At 43.1% G+C, this 14254-nt stretch overlaps 1 protein-coding gene across 1 annotated transcript in view; it reads right to left on the minus strand.

Annotated features, from left to right (window-relative positions):
* Nucleotides 1-14253, minus strand: part of TRHDE (thyrotropin releasing hormone degrading enzyme) — a gene marked incomplete at its 5' end in the record, with an annotated part of 317351 nt that extends 303098 nt beyond the window's left edge. The window contains 2 exons of the mRNA XM_019543934.1: nt 4529-4802; nt 13742-14253. Of these exons, the coding sequence (XP_019399479.1) occupies nt 4529-4802; nt 13742-14253 (786 nt within the window). The remainder of the gene's footprint in view (nt 1-4528; nt 4803-13741) is intronic.
* Nucleotide 14254: the final 1 nt, after the last annotated feature.

Raw genomic sequence — 14254 nt, forward strand, 5'->3', positions numbered from 1 at the left:
AAGACACTTTGTAATGTTACTATTGCTTTGTTTTCCTAGGGGTTTAATTGTCCTGGGCTCCCTTAAAAATACTCAAATCAGGCAAGATTCTGATTAGTAAGAATGGAAGTGAGATTTTTGTTGTCAACACATCAAAAACACATTTTTTAATTGCTTTATGAATTGAAATTAAAATGCCAGAGTGACAGTACAAGGCAACTAAAGTCCTTCACTTGCTCAGAAAAGACATGTGACAAATTGCATTACTTTAAGCAAAATCCCTCAAGTTTAAAATGTGACTAGAGTGCTTTAGTGTTAGAGACAGGGGAATTTCCCAGCTATTGATTCATGCTTGTAAATGAATTTACTTCTCTGTGCCTTTGTTTTCAACTTCCATGGACAACTGGGGCAATTAATTTTACTTGCAAAATTGCTGGGGAGAGACCTTTCAGAGCTGCATGCATTAGTGCCAAGGTTAAAAAAAAAAAAAAAAAAAGGTAATGCATTGAGTGTACGCTCACTCTCCAGACTGGGGTACAGCAATGATACCATGTGATTTTTCTGAGCAGCCACTAACTGTCTGAAACCTAAAATATTTGCAAACAATCCACACTATAGCAATGCAGTGAGATACTTGATCAGGAGTTTTGAGCAACACAAACTGATGGTGATCAGCTCACAGTCAAGCTGCAAAAGAAGCTAAATTCATTTAATGAATTATTCAGTACAAAGTATTCCTTCAGGTCTACTCACTATTCAAGCATTAAGAGACCACATTGTTGGGCCCACTGTAAATGATGGGCAAAAGCAAGAGAACATGCACTAAAACCACCTTTAGGGCTTAGACAGCATCTTGGTTTACATGGCTGTTCAACTTTTGGCCCCTCTGTTGAGACTGCCAGCAAGGGTGCCAATTAGTGTGGTATGTTTTTGTAAGGCTGTCAAACTGACTGAACACTACACATCATAAACTCTTACACTATTGAAACAAGAGGACCTGTGCTCTATCTCAGTTTACGGCTGTGGTGCCTTAGGTAGCCACAGATTCATTTTAAGCTGCTGAGTGCCGGTTTGTCGTGAACTCCTGTTAGCCACAGACATTCAAGGATTAATTTCACCTAACAGGAGAAAGAGTAAAAAGTAGGCAAGTACTGTCTGCACATGAGTGTTCCCCTTTCCTCAGGGTATCAGGCCCTACTCAGGTATACATGACTGTCACCTGCAACTGGCTGCTGCCTCCTGAGCATAAGACTTAAACAGTGCTACAGGAAAAGGGGATTCTTCACGTTTAAGTGGAAAAGGCTGTATTTTGCAAACCGAAAGTCTTGAATGTTGTGCCTTTTGTTGCACATGTGCCGTTGTGTTAAGAATTATGACATCTGTATATCGGAAGCACATGGAGCACTTGCACCAGTCCTTTATCACAACTTTATATGAATATCTATGAGACTCAGCAGCATTAAGGTATAAAGGGGATCATAAAGTCCTTGATGGTTACAGATCTTTTAGCGTGTTGATACCCATGTACTAACTGCTCAGCTGAAACCACCAGCTCATTTTGCCTAGACCTATGGATACACCTCAGATGATTAGAGTTTTTAGTAATGATGAAGCTGGAGCAATAAATTAAAACTGGTAACCAGAGGTGACAGGTTCCATATCTGATGGGCAATCCATTTCAGTCATCCAGTCACTACTCACTAGTGGAGAGGGTACTGGCCTAACAAGGCTGAGACCATAGGTTTAAGACCAGCCTCTGGCCTATGGCACTAAAGACTAGACACCCATCTAGTAAGTCTCCAAACTGAAAGTACCCTAGGGCTAAAAAAGTGGGGCATTTTGCCCCAGAGAATCACTTTTAAAATCAGGTTTCCATCTTGTTCATGAGTCACAAAGGGAAATGCAGTGCTACATTTGCTAGTTGGCATAATATATAGTTGGGGTGGGACAAGGTTCCTACCCCACCATTCCCTTTGTACTCCTCTGCTCCAAGGGAAGCCTTAAGTCAGCAAGCAGTCCCTGCTAGAACATGAAGTCAGGAGAGCCCATGCAAAAAAGTGCAGTGAATTCTTGTCACCCATTACTCTTTGCGCAGGCATGTAATCTAGCTTCAATCCAGCCCTCCCCCGCCCCCCATTTTAACACTGAAATAATATTGTTGTGCAAAGTATCTCAAAGCTTTTCTGTATATTCAACAAAATACAAAACTGACAGTATTTCAAAAATCTGTTTAGCTAACAAAATGTTTCATGTATATTTTGGCTTGTTATACAGTCCTGCACTTGATATTTCTAAACAAAACCCAAACTGACATTTATTTATTTATTTATTTTTTAAATGCAGCAGCTTTTGGAACCATGCCGCACGCAAATCAGAAATCTGTGAGGTTTCCTCCCATCTGAGACTCCATGCAAGAGGTGAGGGTGTGAAGCAGGAACGGGCAAAATATGACCTGTGGGCCAAATCCAGGCCACCAGGCAATTTCATCTGGCCCACGGGCAGGCACCTACCAATTAACTGCATCCAGCCTGGCCCATGGCTGCCCCTGCTGAGCTCCGCCCACTCCCACTGGGCAGCGTGCTAAGCTCCCACCCTTCCCCGCAGGACAGCACCAGCCCTACCACCAAGCACAGCTTCCAGGCGGGGCTGCTGCAGCTGCCCAGGGAATGGCTGGGATCTCCCAGCCTCCAGAGACTCCTCCTCCTGTCCCTGCTGCAGTGTAGCAGGTAGTGAAGCAGTGGTGGGGGAGCAAGGCCTGCTCCATGCCTGGGATGATAGGAGCACAGAACCTGGGTCAGCGGGAGCATGGGACCCAGGACAGCAAGGTTCCCCAGGGCTCACATGCAACTCCTAGGACTCGGCTAGGAGCTGTGCGAGATGGAGATGGTAGTCTTGCCCTGATCCCTGCCACCGTGTGCAGCTCCCAGGACTCTGCTGGAAGCAGAAGAGTGCAGGACTGTGCAAAACAGCATCATTCTGTTTCAACTTCTGTTTCAATGTTTTGACTGAATAGTATTTTGTTTAGAGTTTCATTTCGTCAAACCTCTTGCCATTTTGACATTTCGCCCATAGTCGGCACCGGGAAGACTGGTGCTGCTGCTGGCTCCAGCCAGCAGCACCAGCCTCCTGTCATCTGGCAAACAGATCGGGGTCTGCACCCCCGGGGGCAGTCCAGTACAGCCCCTGCTTCCTTCCCAGGGGTGCAGGGGAGACCCCAATCTGCCTGCCAGATGACAGGAGGAGGCTGGTGCTGCTAGCTCGGGCCAGTGGTAGCACCAGTCTACGTGGCATGGGCTGTGTCCAGCCAGCAACACCAGCCTCCTGTCATCTGGCAGGCAGATCAGGGACTTGCCCATACCCCCGGGAGGGCTGCGCTGAACTGTTCCTGAGGGTGCAGGCCCCAATCTGCCTCCCAGATCACAGGAGGCTGGTGCTGTCACCTGGGACCAGCAGCAGGCAGGGACCCATCCCCACAAGAGCCGAATTTTTCCCGGGCCCCACACTAGAGCCAAATCTGAGGAGGTAGATAGAGCCAGGGCTGCAGTTCGGAGTGGAGCCTCGGCTCTCCACTGCCTCTGATGACTGGGCTGATTCAAAATTCGAAACATTTCAGCTGGCCACATTTCATTTCAAGGCAGTTTCAAAACCCTTCATTTCATTTCAATTTCACTGTTTCAAGCTCGAAACAAGGTGAAACAGCGTCGAAACAAAACAGCTGGCAAAGCTTCACATCGCCCTAGAAGAGAACCCTGTGCAATGGAGTCTGGCCCCACTCCCTCCCATTCAGGCCAAGTCCTAGGAGCTGCACATGGCAGCAGAGAACAGGGCCAGGCCACTGGCTCCACCATGCCGGGGCTCCTCCCAGCAGCGTGCTACTCTGACGGAGTCCCAGGATCTGCACGAGCTATGAGGCACCCCATGTGATGGAGCTGATGGCCTGGCCCCACTTCCTGCCACCACATGCAACTCTCAGGACTCAGCCAGAGCCACATACCATGGGGGGTGGGGGGCCATCTGCCGCAGGCTATGAGCACCCCCAATGGCCTGCTGCCAAAAATAACTGCTCACCCCTGGTGTAAAGACTCACTTCTAAGCAACAGCCCTAAGGATAAAAGTGAGCTTCAGGACCTTGTGCCAGAAGACAGTATACCAAATACAGATCACTGCTGTTTTACTGTACCCTCTCTGCAAGCACCTCTAGGAACATGGGAAATAAAAAGACCAAAAGAAGGATAAGAAACAGGAATTAAATAATAATAAAAATTAAAGTGGAGTGACATACTTAGATGCTTAAAGTTTTAGCTCTAAGTATGTCAAGCTAGGTTGCCCTGGTAAGCTAAAACATTATGAAATGCAGGATATACATCAAAAAAAATTCAGAAAAACAAATATAAAAACAGACTTATGGCCTGAAGTACACAGACAAACATTATGAATGTTAATCAAAATCTTGTTTTTTGTAAAGAAACACGATGCCAGATTACTTAGAGCAACTACTCTAAGCACCTAGCATCATAGTGCCCATAGACCTAGCATTAAAAATACTTACAACAACTCCACTCTTGGTGATCGTTTCTCGGTAAGTAAAGTTGCAAACAGCCCAAGCTAGATAATATGTGGACATAAGAGGAGTCTGCGAAAAGTGATCCGTAACCCATCCATCTTCTTCAAAAACAGAAGTTTCAACTGGCATATTGGACAAAGACAAATAGGTTGCTTGATGCCGGATGCTGATTTTGAAAGTGGCTTTGTAGATGGGTTCATCAAAGCAAGGAAAGGCTTTTCTGGCATGAGTAGGAGAAAACTGTGTAACGGCAAGAAATCTGCAATTTAAAAAAAAACAAACAAAAAGACATTAGTGATTATGCATATTGTTCAAGTCAGACATGATATATTATTACTAGAATACTGTTGTTTACTAAAATTAACTCAGCTATAACAACGATTAAATGAAATTCATATACTATATATACTTCTTGTGTTAATAATTCTGTTTTGGTGTAATAGTAGTTCTTGGTATAAATCCTGTATATACTGATACTCAATCCGTGCAAAGTACTGCACCACAAAATTACTACAAACTTTATGTACACAAAATTAAAATTATAAAAAACATGCTCCCCTTTATCATACTTCACGTCCTGACAGTTTTCTTCATCAGTATGTAAAAAACAGTCAACTAATAGAGGTCCCAGAGTGTAACACAAGAAGCACAATCTTCATTTAAATCTAAGATCTAACAAATTTCAGGGTGCTCAGTGTGACCTCAAATACTAAATGCGTATATCTCCTTTTTCTTTGGACATTATATCTTATGTTTACTTAGCATAACCCAGAAGATCACCATTCCCCTTGATAAATTTGTGTACTAATTGCACATAGATCTGCATCCCACAAAAATGTAAGAGCATTATAGCTACAAAAGTCCAGTGGGCATGTCTACACATGCATTAATGCACTTTTCCTAATGCACATTACATTTAGTACCTCCAATGTGAGGTACTAAGTAAATGTACATTGGGCTTCCTCAGTGCCCAGTAACAAATGCGCAGTTTTAAAGTGATGCTTAATGCACAGTAGCCTATTTTACTGTGCATTAGCTTAATCACATGTTTTTTTCACGTTGCTTTAATGTTCAGTAAAATAGGTTACTGTGCATTAAAGTGGATGTGTAGATGAGCTCGATCAGAAGGGTCTAGGGAGGGCCCTTGCAGAGTTTCAAATAAGCGCACAATTAAGTCTCTATGTACAAATATGCTTTTCAATCTTTTTCTACAAATGTCATGACAAACAAACCTAAAAATTAAGAGATAACAGGCAATCTTGTAAAAATCTCAAAGAAAAAACTAAGTTATTGTATAGGGGGGGAAATTCTATTTTTTTCATAATACCACACTTACAAATATTTTCTTTACAGCAATACAAACTTGGATACTTGTTCTGCAAAGGAACTCTTATGAACACATGCCTGCACTTAAACCGTTGGGAAAATCCACATATGCTGGAAACTTTGCAAGAAAAAGTTTACTTTTTGAGAGAGTGTACTTTATGGTGTGCATTATGAGAGCAATGAATTATGCTCTGGTGGTATTCAAAATGGGATATGAACAGGAACTAGTTGTGTGAAGTTGGGTGCATCTACATGAGATGTTTAACGTGGAGTTGCCTCATTAGCTCTGCAGCAAACATCTCAGCATCTACACATGCAATGCTATTAGGATGGAGGAAATGAATTAACTCCCCTGTAGGTTCCTTGTAAACACAAGTTCTATCCTATGCTGGAGCTCTTTACTCAGCAGCAACTCTCCTGTAGATACCAACAGAGGTGTCTAGGGCACTAGGGTGCTTCCATGCAGGGCCAGCTAGCCCCACACTGTAGCACCCTCATGCCTCATTTGGCCCGTCTGCGGCACACTGAGCTGGGTCAGAGCAGCCATGAGCTGGCAGGCCGACTCCTTCCCCCACACCCTGCCAGCCTCCTACCAGCCAGGGCTGCTCTGACCTGGCTCAATGCACTGCCAGGAGAACGTTCAAATGCACTGATAAAGAGCAATAAACTCCGGTGCAATATGCACCACAATTTACCGCTATGCACTAATAGCATGTATCGATGGGCCCAAGGAGTTTGAAAGGTAATGGTTCACAAACTAGCAGCTTCCTAGATTTTAAATGACAGTGTTGAAGAGAAATGCCTTGTGCAACCTTACCAACCTGTAAGGTAAAGTTTTCATGGACTGAGAGAAAGACGAATCTAGTAACAATGGTGGAAAGGGCTAATTCCACATAAAACAGAGTGCTGCTCTCCAATGTGATATTCTGAAATCCTGATGGGGCAAAAGTAGATAAGTAACTTGTTCAAAATTAACGCGTGTTTATGATTTTTCATGTTTTTATAAAAGCGATACAAAATGAAATTACTGGCAAGTTATGACACTTTAAGCCTAATATGTTACTTTTTGAGTAAATACATACAGAGAGTGCTTCAGAATAAGTTTCACAAGGAAATTACCTGTAGTTTTCACATGGAATCAGCTTTTTAAAGCGTAATGCCTTTTACACTAGTTAGAGTTCGTTTCAGTTCTTTGTCTGAAATCTTAACTGAAATCCAAATCTTAATAATAATGACAATTATTTAATATGTGGGAAAGAGTTCACTATATCATTGCTTTTTTGTCTCATTTTTAACAAGGGATAAGTAAATCCAGATCTATGTGCAAGCTTGCCAAATATTGCTCAGTTCTAGCTCTACCAATCCAAAAAAAAAAAAAAAAAACCCTCTTTTCACATCAATAGATTTATGTTACTGTAGCAAAGCGGAATTTGTCCAACAAAGCATTTTGCTTTGCTTCGTTTCATCCAGATCCTTAAAATGGGCTTAATTCTGAATTGTATTCACGCCCAAATACAAATAAATTTAAAAGGAGCATTGAGTGAGTACAGAAAGTAAGACTCAGAACAATATTACTAAAGCTATGACTGATGAACTTTCTTTTGCAATTAACGATTTTAATGAGCTCAAATACACAGGTATTTTAAATGCCTGCTCAAGGAATTCTGCACACAACACATCCTGACAGCGTGTAAATGAGGAAACACTGTTTTTCAGCCCCTGAAGATCTTATCGATACTGTCTTAATATTCTTTAGAAGTTGGGCTGTTGAAACAATCTCTTAGACAGCCTAATAAGTACTACTGATAAATTCTTCGTATTTTAAAGACACAAATTGTGCATTACTGGATATTTGATAACATTCAATACTATCTTACAGATATATTAAACTCCATCAATACCAAGAAACAATAATATTTATCCCTTAGCTGGTATGTATTACCACTGAGTCTAGAGTCTTGTGTTACATTTTGGGGGAGGAAAGAAAAAGAAAGTCCTGAAGATTAAGCTATAAGCATGTATAACAGAATTTATACATTTTCTCCTAAGGAACAAAGAAATGGGATAAACATGCAGAACTTCTGTAGCATGCTGAGATTAGAGAGCAGTGAAGGTATGTAGGAGAGACAGATGACAAAACTTTTCTTGGGCATTAACATTTTTATCTTATAATTCCTAGAAATACCAGTACCCAAAGCTGTACTTCCTGGAATGAAAGCCTCACAGCTTGCCTACCTAGCAAACCTACAACAATAATTTGCACGCACTTTTAATTCCACCTCGTCTATTAAAGAGAGACATGTTTCCTCAACAACTTGTCTATTTTGACATCTTAGTTGTAATAAAATAAATCAATTAGTTTGTTTTGTTGGAAAGATCCAAGGAATTTGTTTCTTTTCAGTTGTACAAGAGTTAGATCTTTGCCTACATCATATCCAGCTATTAGTTGGCTATTGCCAAGTAAATTACAGCGCACAGTGCAAAGTAACTTGGCTCTCATTTTTGCTTTCATTGTTATCTTTTTCACTAAAGTTACAGTAACTTAAGTGGTAAAACAAAGACTCTCATATCTCTATCAACATTTCAGACTGATTTATGGCTTTCATTAATGGGATCAAATATTAAGTATACAAGAAAAGTGAGTGGAAGCCTTATAGTGCTTCTGAAGCCGCAGAGTTAGCCAGAACTATCTGCATCTCAAGCACAAGTGAAAAGTGCCATTTGAAGTCCTTTTACAGGGATTGCTATTCTAACAATGTTGCTATATTTTGATCAACTATAAAGATGTCAAAAAGCTAAAGTTCCACTGGAACAGCAAGGTCTCACAAAACTTGAAAGGAGCCATGCCATCTGTCAAAACAGAAACTGGTCTACATTTAAGAGTTATGAACCATTTATATGTATATTTTCTTTAAAAAGCAGGTTATTAATCAAAATGCAAATTACTACTTTGCAGGAACACGTTTTGAACAAAGAAGCCTCGCTGTTTAGAATATATATATTTTTTATATTACAATGACTCATTAAGCTTGTGACACTTCAAAAGGAAAAAGCAGAACTTCTATTAAACATCTGAAACTATAACTAATGTCAGATGTATACCATAACTTAAGCATAAATCCTAAACTAGCACAGAGGGGAGGAGGGGACAGGTGGGGGTGGGGAGGAATATCCATAACCTTTGGCTAAGAAGGCTACACCAGTATATAAAAGTTGAGGATCCAGCCCAAAACAACATGGTTAATGAAGTTTATTTACACTAGAACCATCCATACTTGAAGACTGGTGCCATAAGCACTGAATAGCATACATTAGATAATTACCTCCCCAGCGCATCTTAAACTACGTTGGAGCTTTTAACAAATATTAAAACTATAAATATTCTAGTGAATTTGGTGCAAAAAGTATCAGAAGCGTGGTACTTTTACTCCTTTGGAATGTCATCACAGTATGTATTTAACAGTTTGTTTAAATTATTTTGAAAAACTAAACAGCATAAATGCATGAGAACTGTGTGAATATTTTCTCTATCATGAATTTATATAGGAAGCCAGGTTACTCTAATTGCTATTATCAACATTTAAATTGGTTACAGAAAGTAAATTCCACAGATCAGTCAGGAAAAATGTGGACACATTAGAGCTCTGTTTACACCAGGCACTCGGTTCTTAATCAGATGAAAAGTAAGCTATACAGCTGCATCTTTTCTACAACCGAGTTCCACACAAATTCTGTTTTTCTTTGGCTGTGACGACAAACCGCAAATTTTAATCCTAACTCTGCTTGTGATTCCAGCATCAGTCTGCTTAAATTCTTAGTAACCATAGCAACAAAAATATGTTTTAATATGAGAATTGTTGATATAATTGAGTTGGGGGTGTTCTTTTTTCTGTCTTCCTTACTTTTTCCCCCAATATCCATAGTGCAAACTCTTTGCTCAGCAGGAAATATCAAAATAAATAAATAAATAAAAAAGAGATTCAGAAAAAAAAATAATGTGCAACCATGTGGGTATTTCAATTCCAGACAGCTTAAATATAAAAACTCATTCTGGGAGCACTAGCAACAGTCAGCCCCACTTTTTTAACTACTTCAATTAAGACCTGCTGGCTTTTTCTTCTCTGTAGCGCACCTTGCACAACAGGTTCCTGGTCTATGGCTAGGACTCAGGAATACTAAGAGAGAATCTGCTGCAACATGAAAACAGCAATGATTCTCACTTAAAACATCATGAATTATGATTATTTTAAGAGACCTCAAAAGGTAATTTAGTGCAACCCCATTTCTATTAGTATAAATCTACAGTAAGGCAATTGAAGTGAACGAAGGAAAGTGGCAGCAGAATCCTACACTAAAAAATATTTCAGGCTTTGAACAAAGACATGGTTAGTGCTTTCAGACTGTAAAGGTTTCATCATTTTTAAGAGCTGGAAGGGACCTTACAGATTAAGTTGTCTTAAAACGTCCTTATAATGTACACCAGGGGTGACAAACTTTTGGCTCGGATGCCGCAAGTTGCACTGGTAGACTAGCAAGGGGAGAAGCAGCACAGTTCCAGATAGGGCAGAAAGTGTATCAGATCAGGCAGGAAACAGGGCAGGAAGCAGAAAGCAGAGCAGCAGTGAGGTCAAGGAGTACACAGCAGGGAGCAGAAGGCTGAGCAGCAGATGAGGTAAGGGAAAGGGATCAGAGGGGCACTCTGGGAGGAAGCAAGGTTAATTTGTGGCATACCTGCCAAAAGGGTTGCCCCCCACTGATGTACACAATGGCATTTTAAATGGAGCCTTTTATGGCCTAAAGACAATGTCCAGATTTATGGCCTAAAGACAATGTACTCAAGTTTGATATACTAAAGAAATACTAGGGTATTAAACAGACCTTTTTCCTGGGCACTGCCTTTCTAATAGAGCTTCTCTCAAAAAAGGGGTAAGTATAACCCTTGGGGATATGTGGACAATTTCTTGAGAACAGAGACAGGGAAGGAGTATGAAAGTAAGAACAGGAAAGGAAAGGGGGTGGGAAAGGAAAACTAACTGTACAATCTCTCCTAGGTTGTCAGACACATTAGGGCACACCTGCAATGTTTTAAGATTCCTTATCCATAACACTGAGTCACAGGGATACACTGCAGAGTAACAACCTTAAAATAGGGTACATGGCCCAGAAAATTGGAAAACTACTGTTTTTCTATAGGTCACTGTATGCCAGAACTGAAAGTTTACTCTTTAATTTTGCCTGTTCCCTAGCTGTCTAGTGACTCTTCCTTTTATGCTGAATGTGGTGCATGGTGGGTTTTTCATTATACGGTTATATCTATTAAAATGCATTTCAGTGGTCTGTGTTACATCTTCTAAAGTGCGTGTATATATATCTATATATCTATCAGCAGGCATACTGAACGTTCCATTTACCTTACAACATGGATTAACTAACATGAAAATATACCCAGTAAGTAGTTCGCTCTTGTCAAGCCCTGTTGAGTAAGTTGCCTGCATCTTATTAGGATAAAACTGCTTTGGAGCCCTGTCTGAATGATAAAACATGCAGGCTCTCCTGGAATATACGATGATTCAGCCAGCCTACTCAGAGATAACTTCCCTTGGAAGCCTCCATTTAGAGAAAAAAAACCCACCCATAATCTCAGAAATAAATTTCCCCTATCCTAGCTTTTGTCCCATCTATTTCTTCCTCTTGCCTACCTATTCCTTTCATAAATGTGAGGATTACAGTACTGATAATCTTAGAATCATAGAAAATGAGGGTTGGAAGCGACCTCAGGAGGTCTAGTCCAGCATTTTACAACCCATGGTTTGTCACTCAAAAGAATACGTGAAAGGGTCGCAAACAAACTTTAAAAATAGCTCAACAAACTTTAAAAGCAGATTCTCTTTTAAAGAAGAAAACTGGGAAACCATGGGTTTTCCCTTGCAGGCTGGCAGAGTTCCAGCCTGCCAGCATACCCACTCCCTGCCCCATAAACCGGAGGGCTGGGGTGCCAGGGGCACTGGTTTAAGACTGGCCATCGATGCTTACAAATGGGTCCTCGTACCGAAAAGGGTGAGATCCACTGATTCTAGTCCAATCCCCCACTCAAAAGCAGGGCTGTCCCCAACTACATCATCCCAGTCAAAGCTTTGTCTACCCAGGTCTTAAAAACCCCTAAGGATCAAGGGATTATGAGGGACAGTAAAGTATTTGCAGCCCCTGTGCATGTCAGTGGGGGAAGAAAAGGTGCTGTAACCCTGGCTACATGCAGCCTATCCCACTTAGAGAGGAGGGACCAGCCCCAAAAGGAAGGGGGACAGCCAGCATACGCAAATTGCCTGCTCTTAGCGTGTCCCAAAGGACTTCATGGGAATCTCTCTGCAGACCAGCACAGCATTAGCAAACAGCAGCCCCGTTCCCCAGCAAAAGCTCTCATGTGTTAACTGTTGGCTCTCGCTTCCCAGCCCTGCCGAGCAGCAGCTGAAAGGGTGAGGGACCCCAAAGCAGGAGGGGGAGGAAAGGAGGTAGAGGAATGAAAGGGCTGTATATGCCTGTGAGGCTGGAGAAGCCCTTCTCCCTCCTACCCGTCGCAATCCAAGCAGGGGAAAAGGGAGAAGTGTCAGCAGTAAGATCTACAGCAGGCAAGTCGCGGGCTCCATCCAGCAGGTCCTAGCGCCCAGTCCCAGCTTGAGGTGTGGACTGGGGCAACACTGCCAGGTCTCAAATAGGACATTATCACACTGGAAGCTCAAAATAATTGTATATTTGTTCAAAAACTAGCCTAGACTGAAAAACAATAAGCAAATAAGTAAGCGTCTTATTTATCTTATATTGCACACTGTAACTTGCCAGCAAGTGAGTGAGAACTGGACCGCTGAAGTGGAAAGCATTTCTTTATTTCAAGGCAAGTAGTTGTAAGAAAGTGCTGACAGCAAACCCAAAAAAAAAAAAAATCACTTAAGACTTCCCAAGAGCAACTTGGGCTTTTTGCACAGGCTGCATCAATGAGCCGCCTCAAAAGTGACCATGTGTTTTGTACACTTTTACTGTTGTTGATCCTACAAGGGTTGAAACAATCATACAAATCCGATCATCATGCACCTGGCAGCACTGGTCTTGGGGAACTGGTCAGAACTGTGCTGGGACTTTTTGATGGGGAGGGTGGTCCAGGACCCCAGCCCCTTAAATATTCCCGGGGGGGGGGGGGGGGAGTCAGTCCTCTAGGGCAATGGTCTCCAAAGTGGGGTGCGCAAGACGATCCATTGGGCAGCAGGAAGAAAATATCAGAACTTCCATTGATATTTATTTTTTATCTAAAAAAATAAGAGGAAGAAATTAAGCTTTAGGATTGACACTGGCGCCCTCACTCAGTCCGTATGTCAAATAAATAAATAAATATACATATATGGGGGGGTGCGTGCTCAAAAATTTTTTACCGATAGGGGTGCACAATCCAAAAAGTTTGGAGACCACTGCTCTGGGCGGCAGTTCCCAATCTGCGGCATGCACCCCACCAGCAGCACACGTTAACAAACGTCTTATCACTACAGACTTAAAATCGAAGACCTAGTCGGTTACCTACATGCATGAAAAATTCGTTGGCGACACTTAAGGTTGCACGGTTTTAAACTGGAGACTGGACAGACACCTCATTTGGTCTCAGCAGTATTCCTGCCCAGAGCAAGGGGGTGGGAGCCGACCTTTCAAGGTCCCTTCCAGCTCTTAATTTCTATGCACAGTCTGTCAGAGTTTGGGAACCCGCTGCTCTAAGGCTACTTAACTGCGGGGGGGGGGGCACCCCTGTGCTTTCCTGCGGGGAAACTTGGGCTGAAGTTTGGCGGGCAGGGCAGGGCAGGGCAGGGGGGTACGCGGAGGAGGGGCAGGTACCTCCTCTCGCCGTGCAGCACGTAGGAGCTGCGGAAGAAGCCGAGCAGCTCGTTCTCGATGAGGGCGCTGTAGACGATCTTGAGGTTGTAGGTGCGGCGCGCCTCCAGGCTGCGGTTGAGGACCACCACGAAGACCTGCGTGGGCGGGTGCAGGAAGAAGCCGGCCACGCGCAGGCCGCCCGCCAGCCGGTCCTCGGCCACGCGGACGGCCTGCACGTGCAGGCGCTGGGCGTGCAGCACGATGTAGCGGCTGGCGTTGAGGCACTCCAGGTGCACGTTCACCTCCCCGCAGAAGGTGAAGTTGTCCAGGAAGGCGCTCAGCATGAGGTTGTAGTGCAGCGGCCGCACGTGCCGAGGCAGGCGCGCCTGGGTCCAGGGCGGCTGCAGGCGCCGCCGCTGCCACTCCTCCTCCTCCTGCTCCTGCTCCTCCTGCTGCTCGCCCTGCTCCTGCTGCCCGTGCCGCTCCTCCGGCGCCTCCTGCTCCTGGCGGCGGCCGGGGGGCTCCCCCGCGGCG

The sequence above is a fragment of the Crocodylus porosus genome, unplaced genomic scaffold (genome assembly GCF_001723895.1).
Source record: "Crocodylus porosus isolate Cpor-Errol unplaced genomic scaffold, CroPor_comp1, whole genome shotgun sequence".
NCBI lineage: Eukaryota > Metazoa > Chordata > Crocodylia > Crocodylidae > Crocodylus > Crocodylus porosus.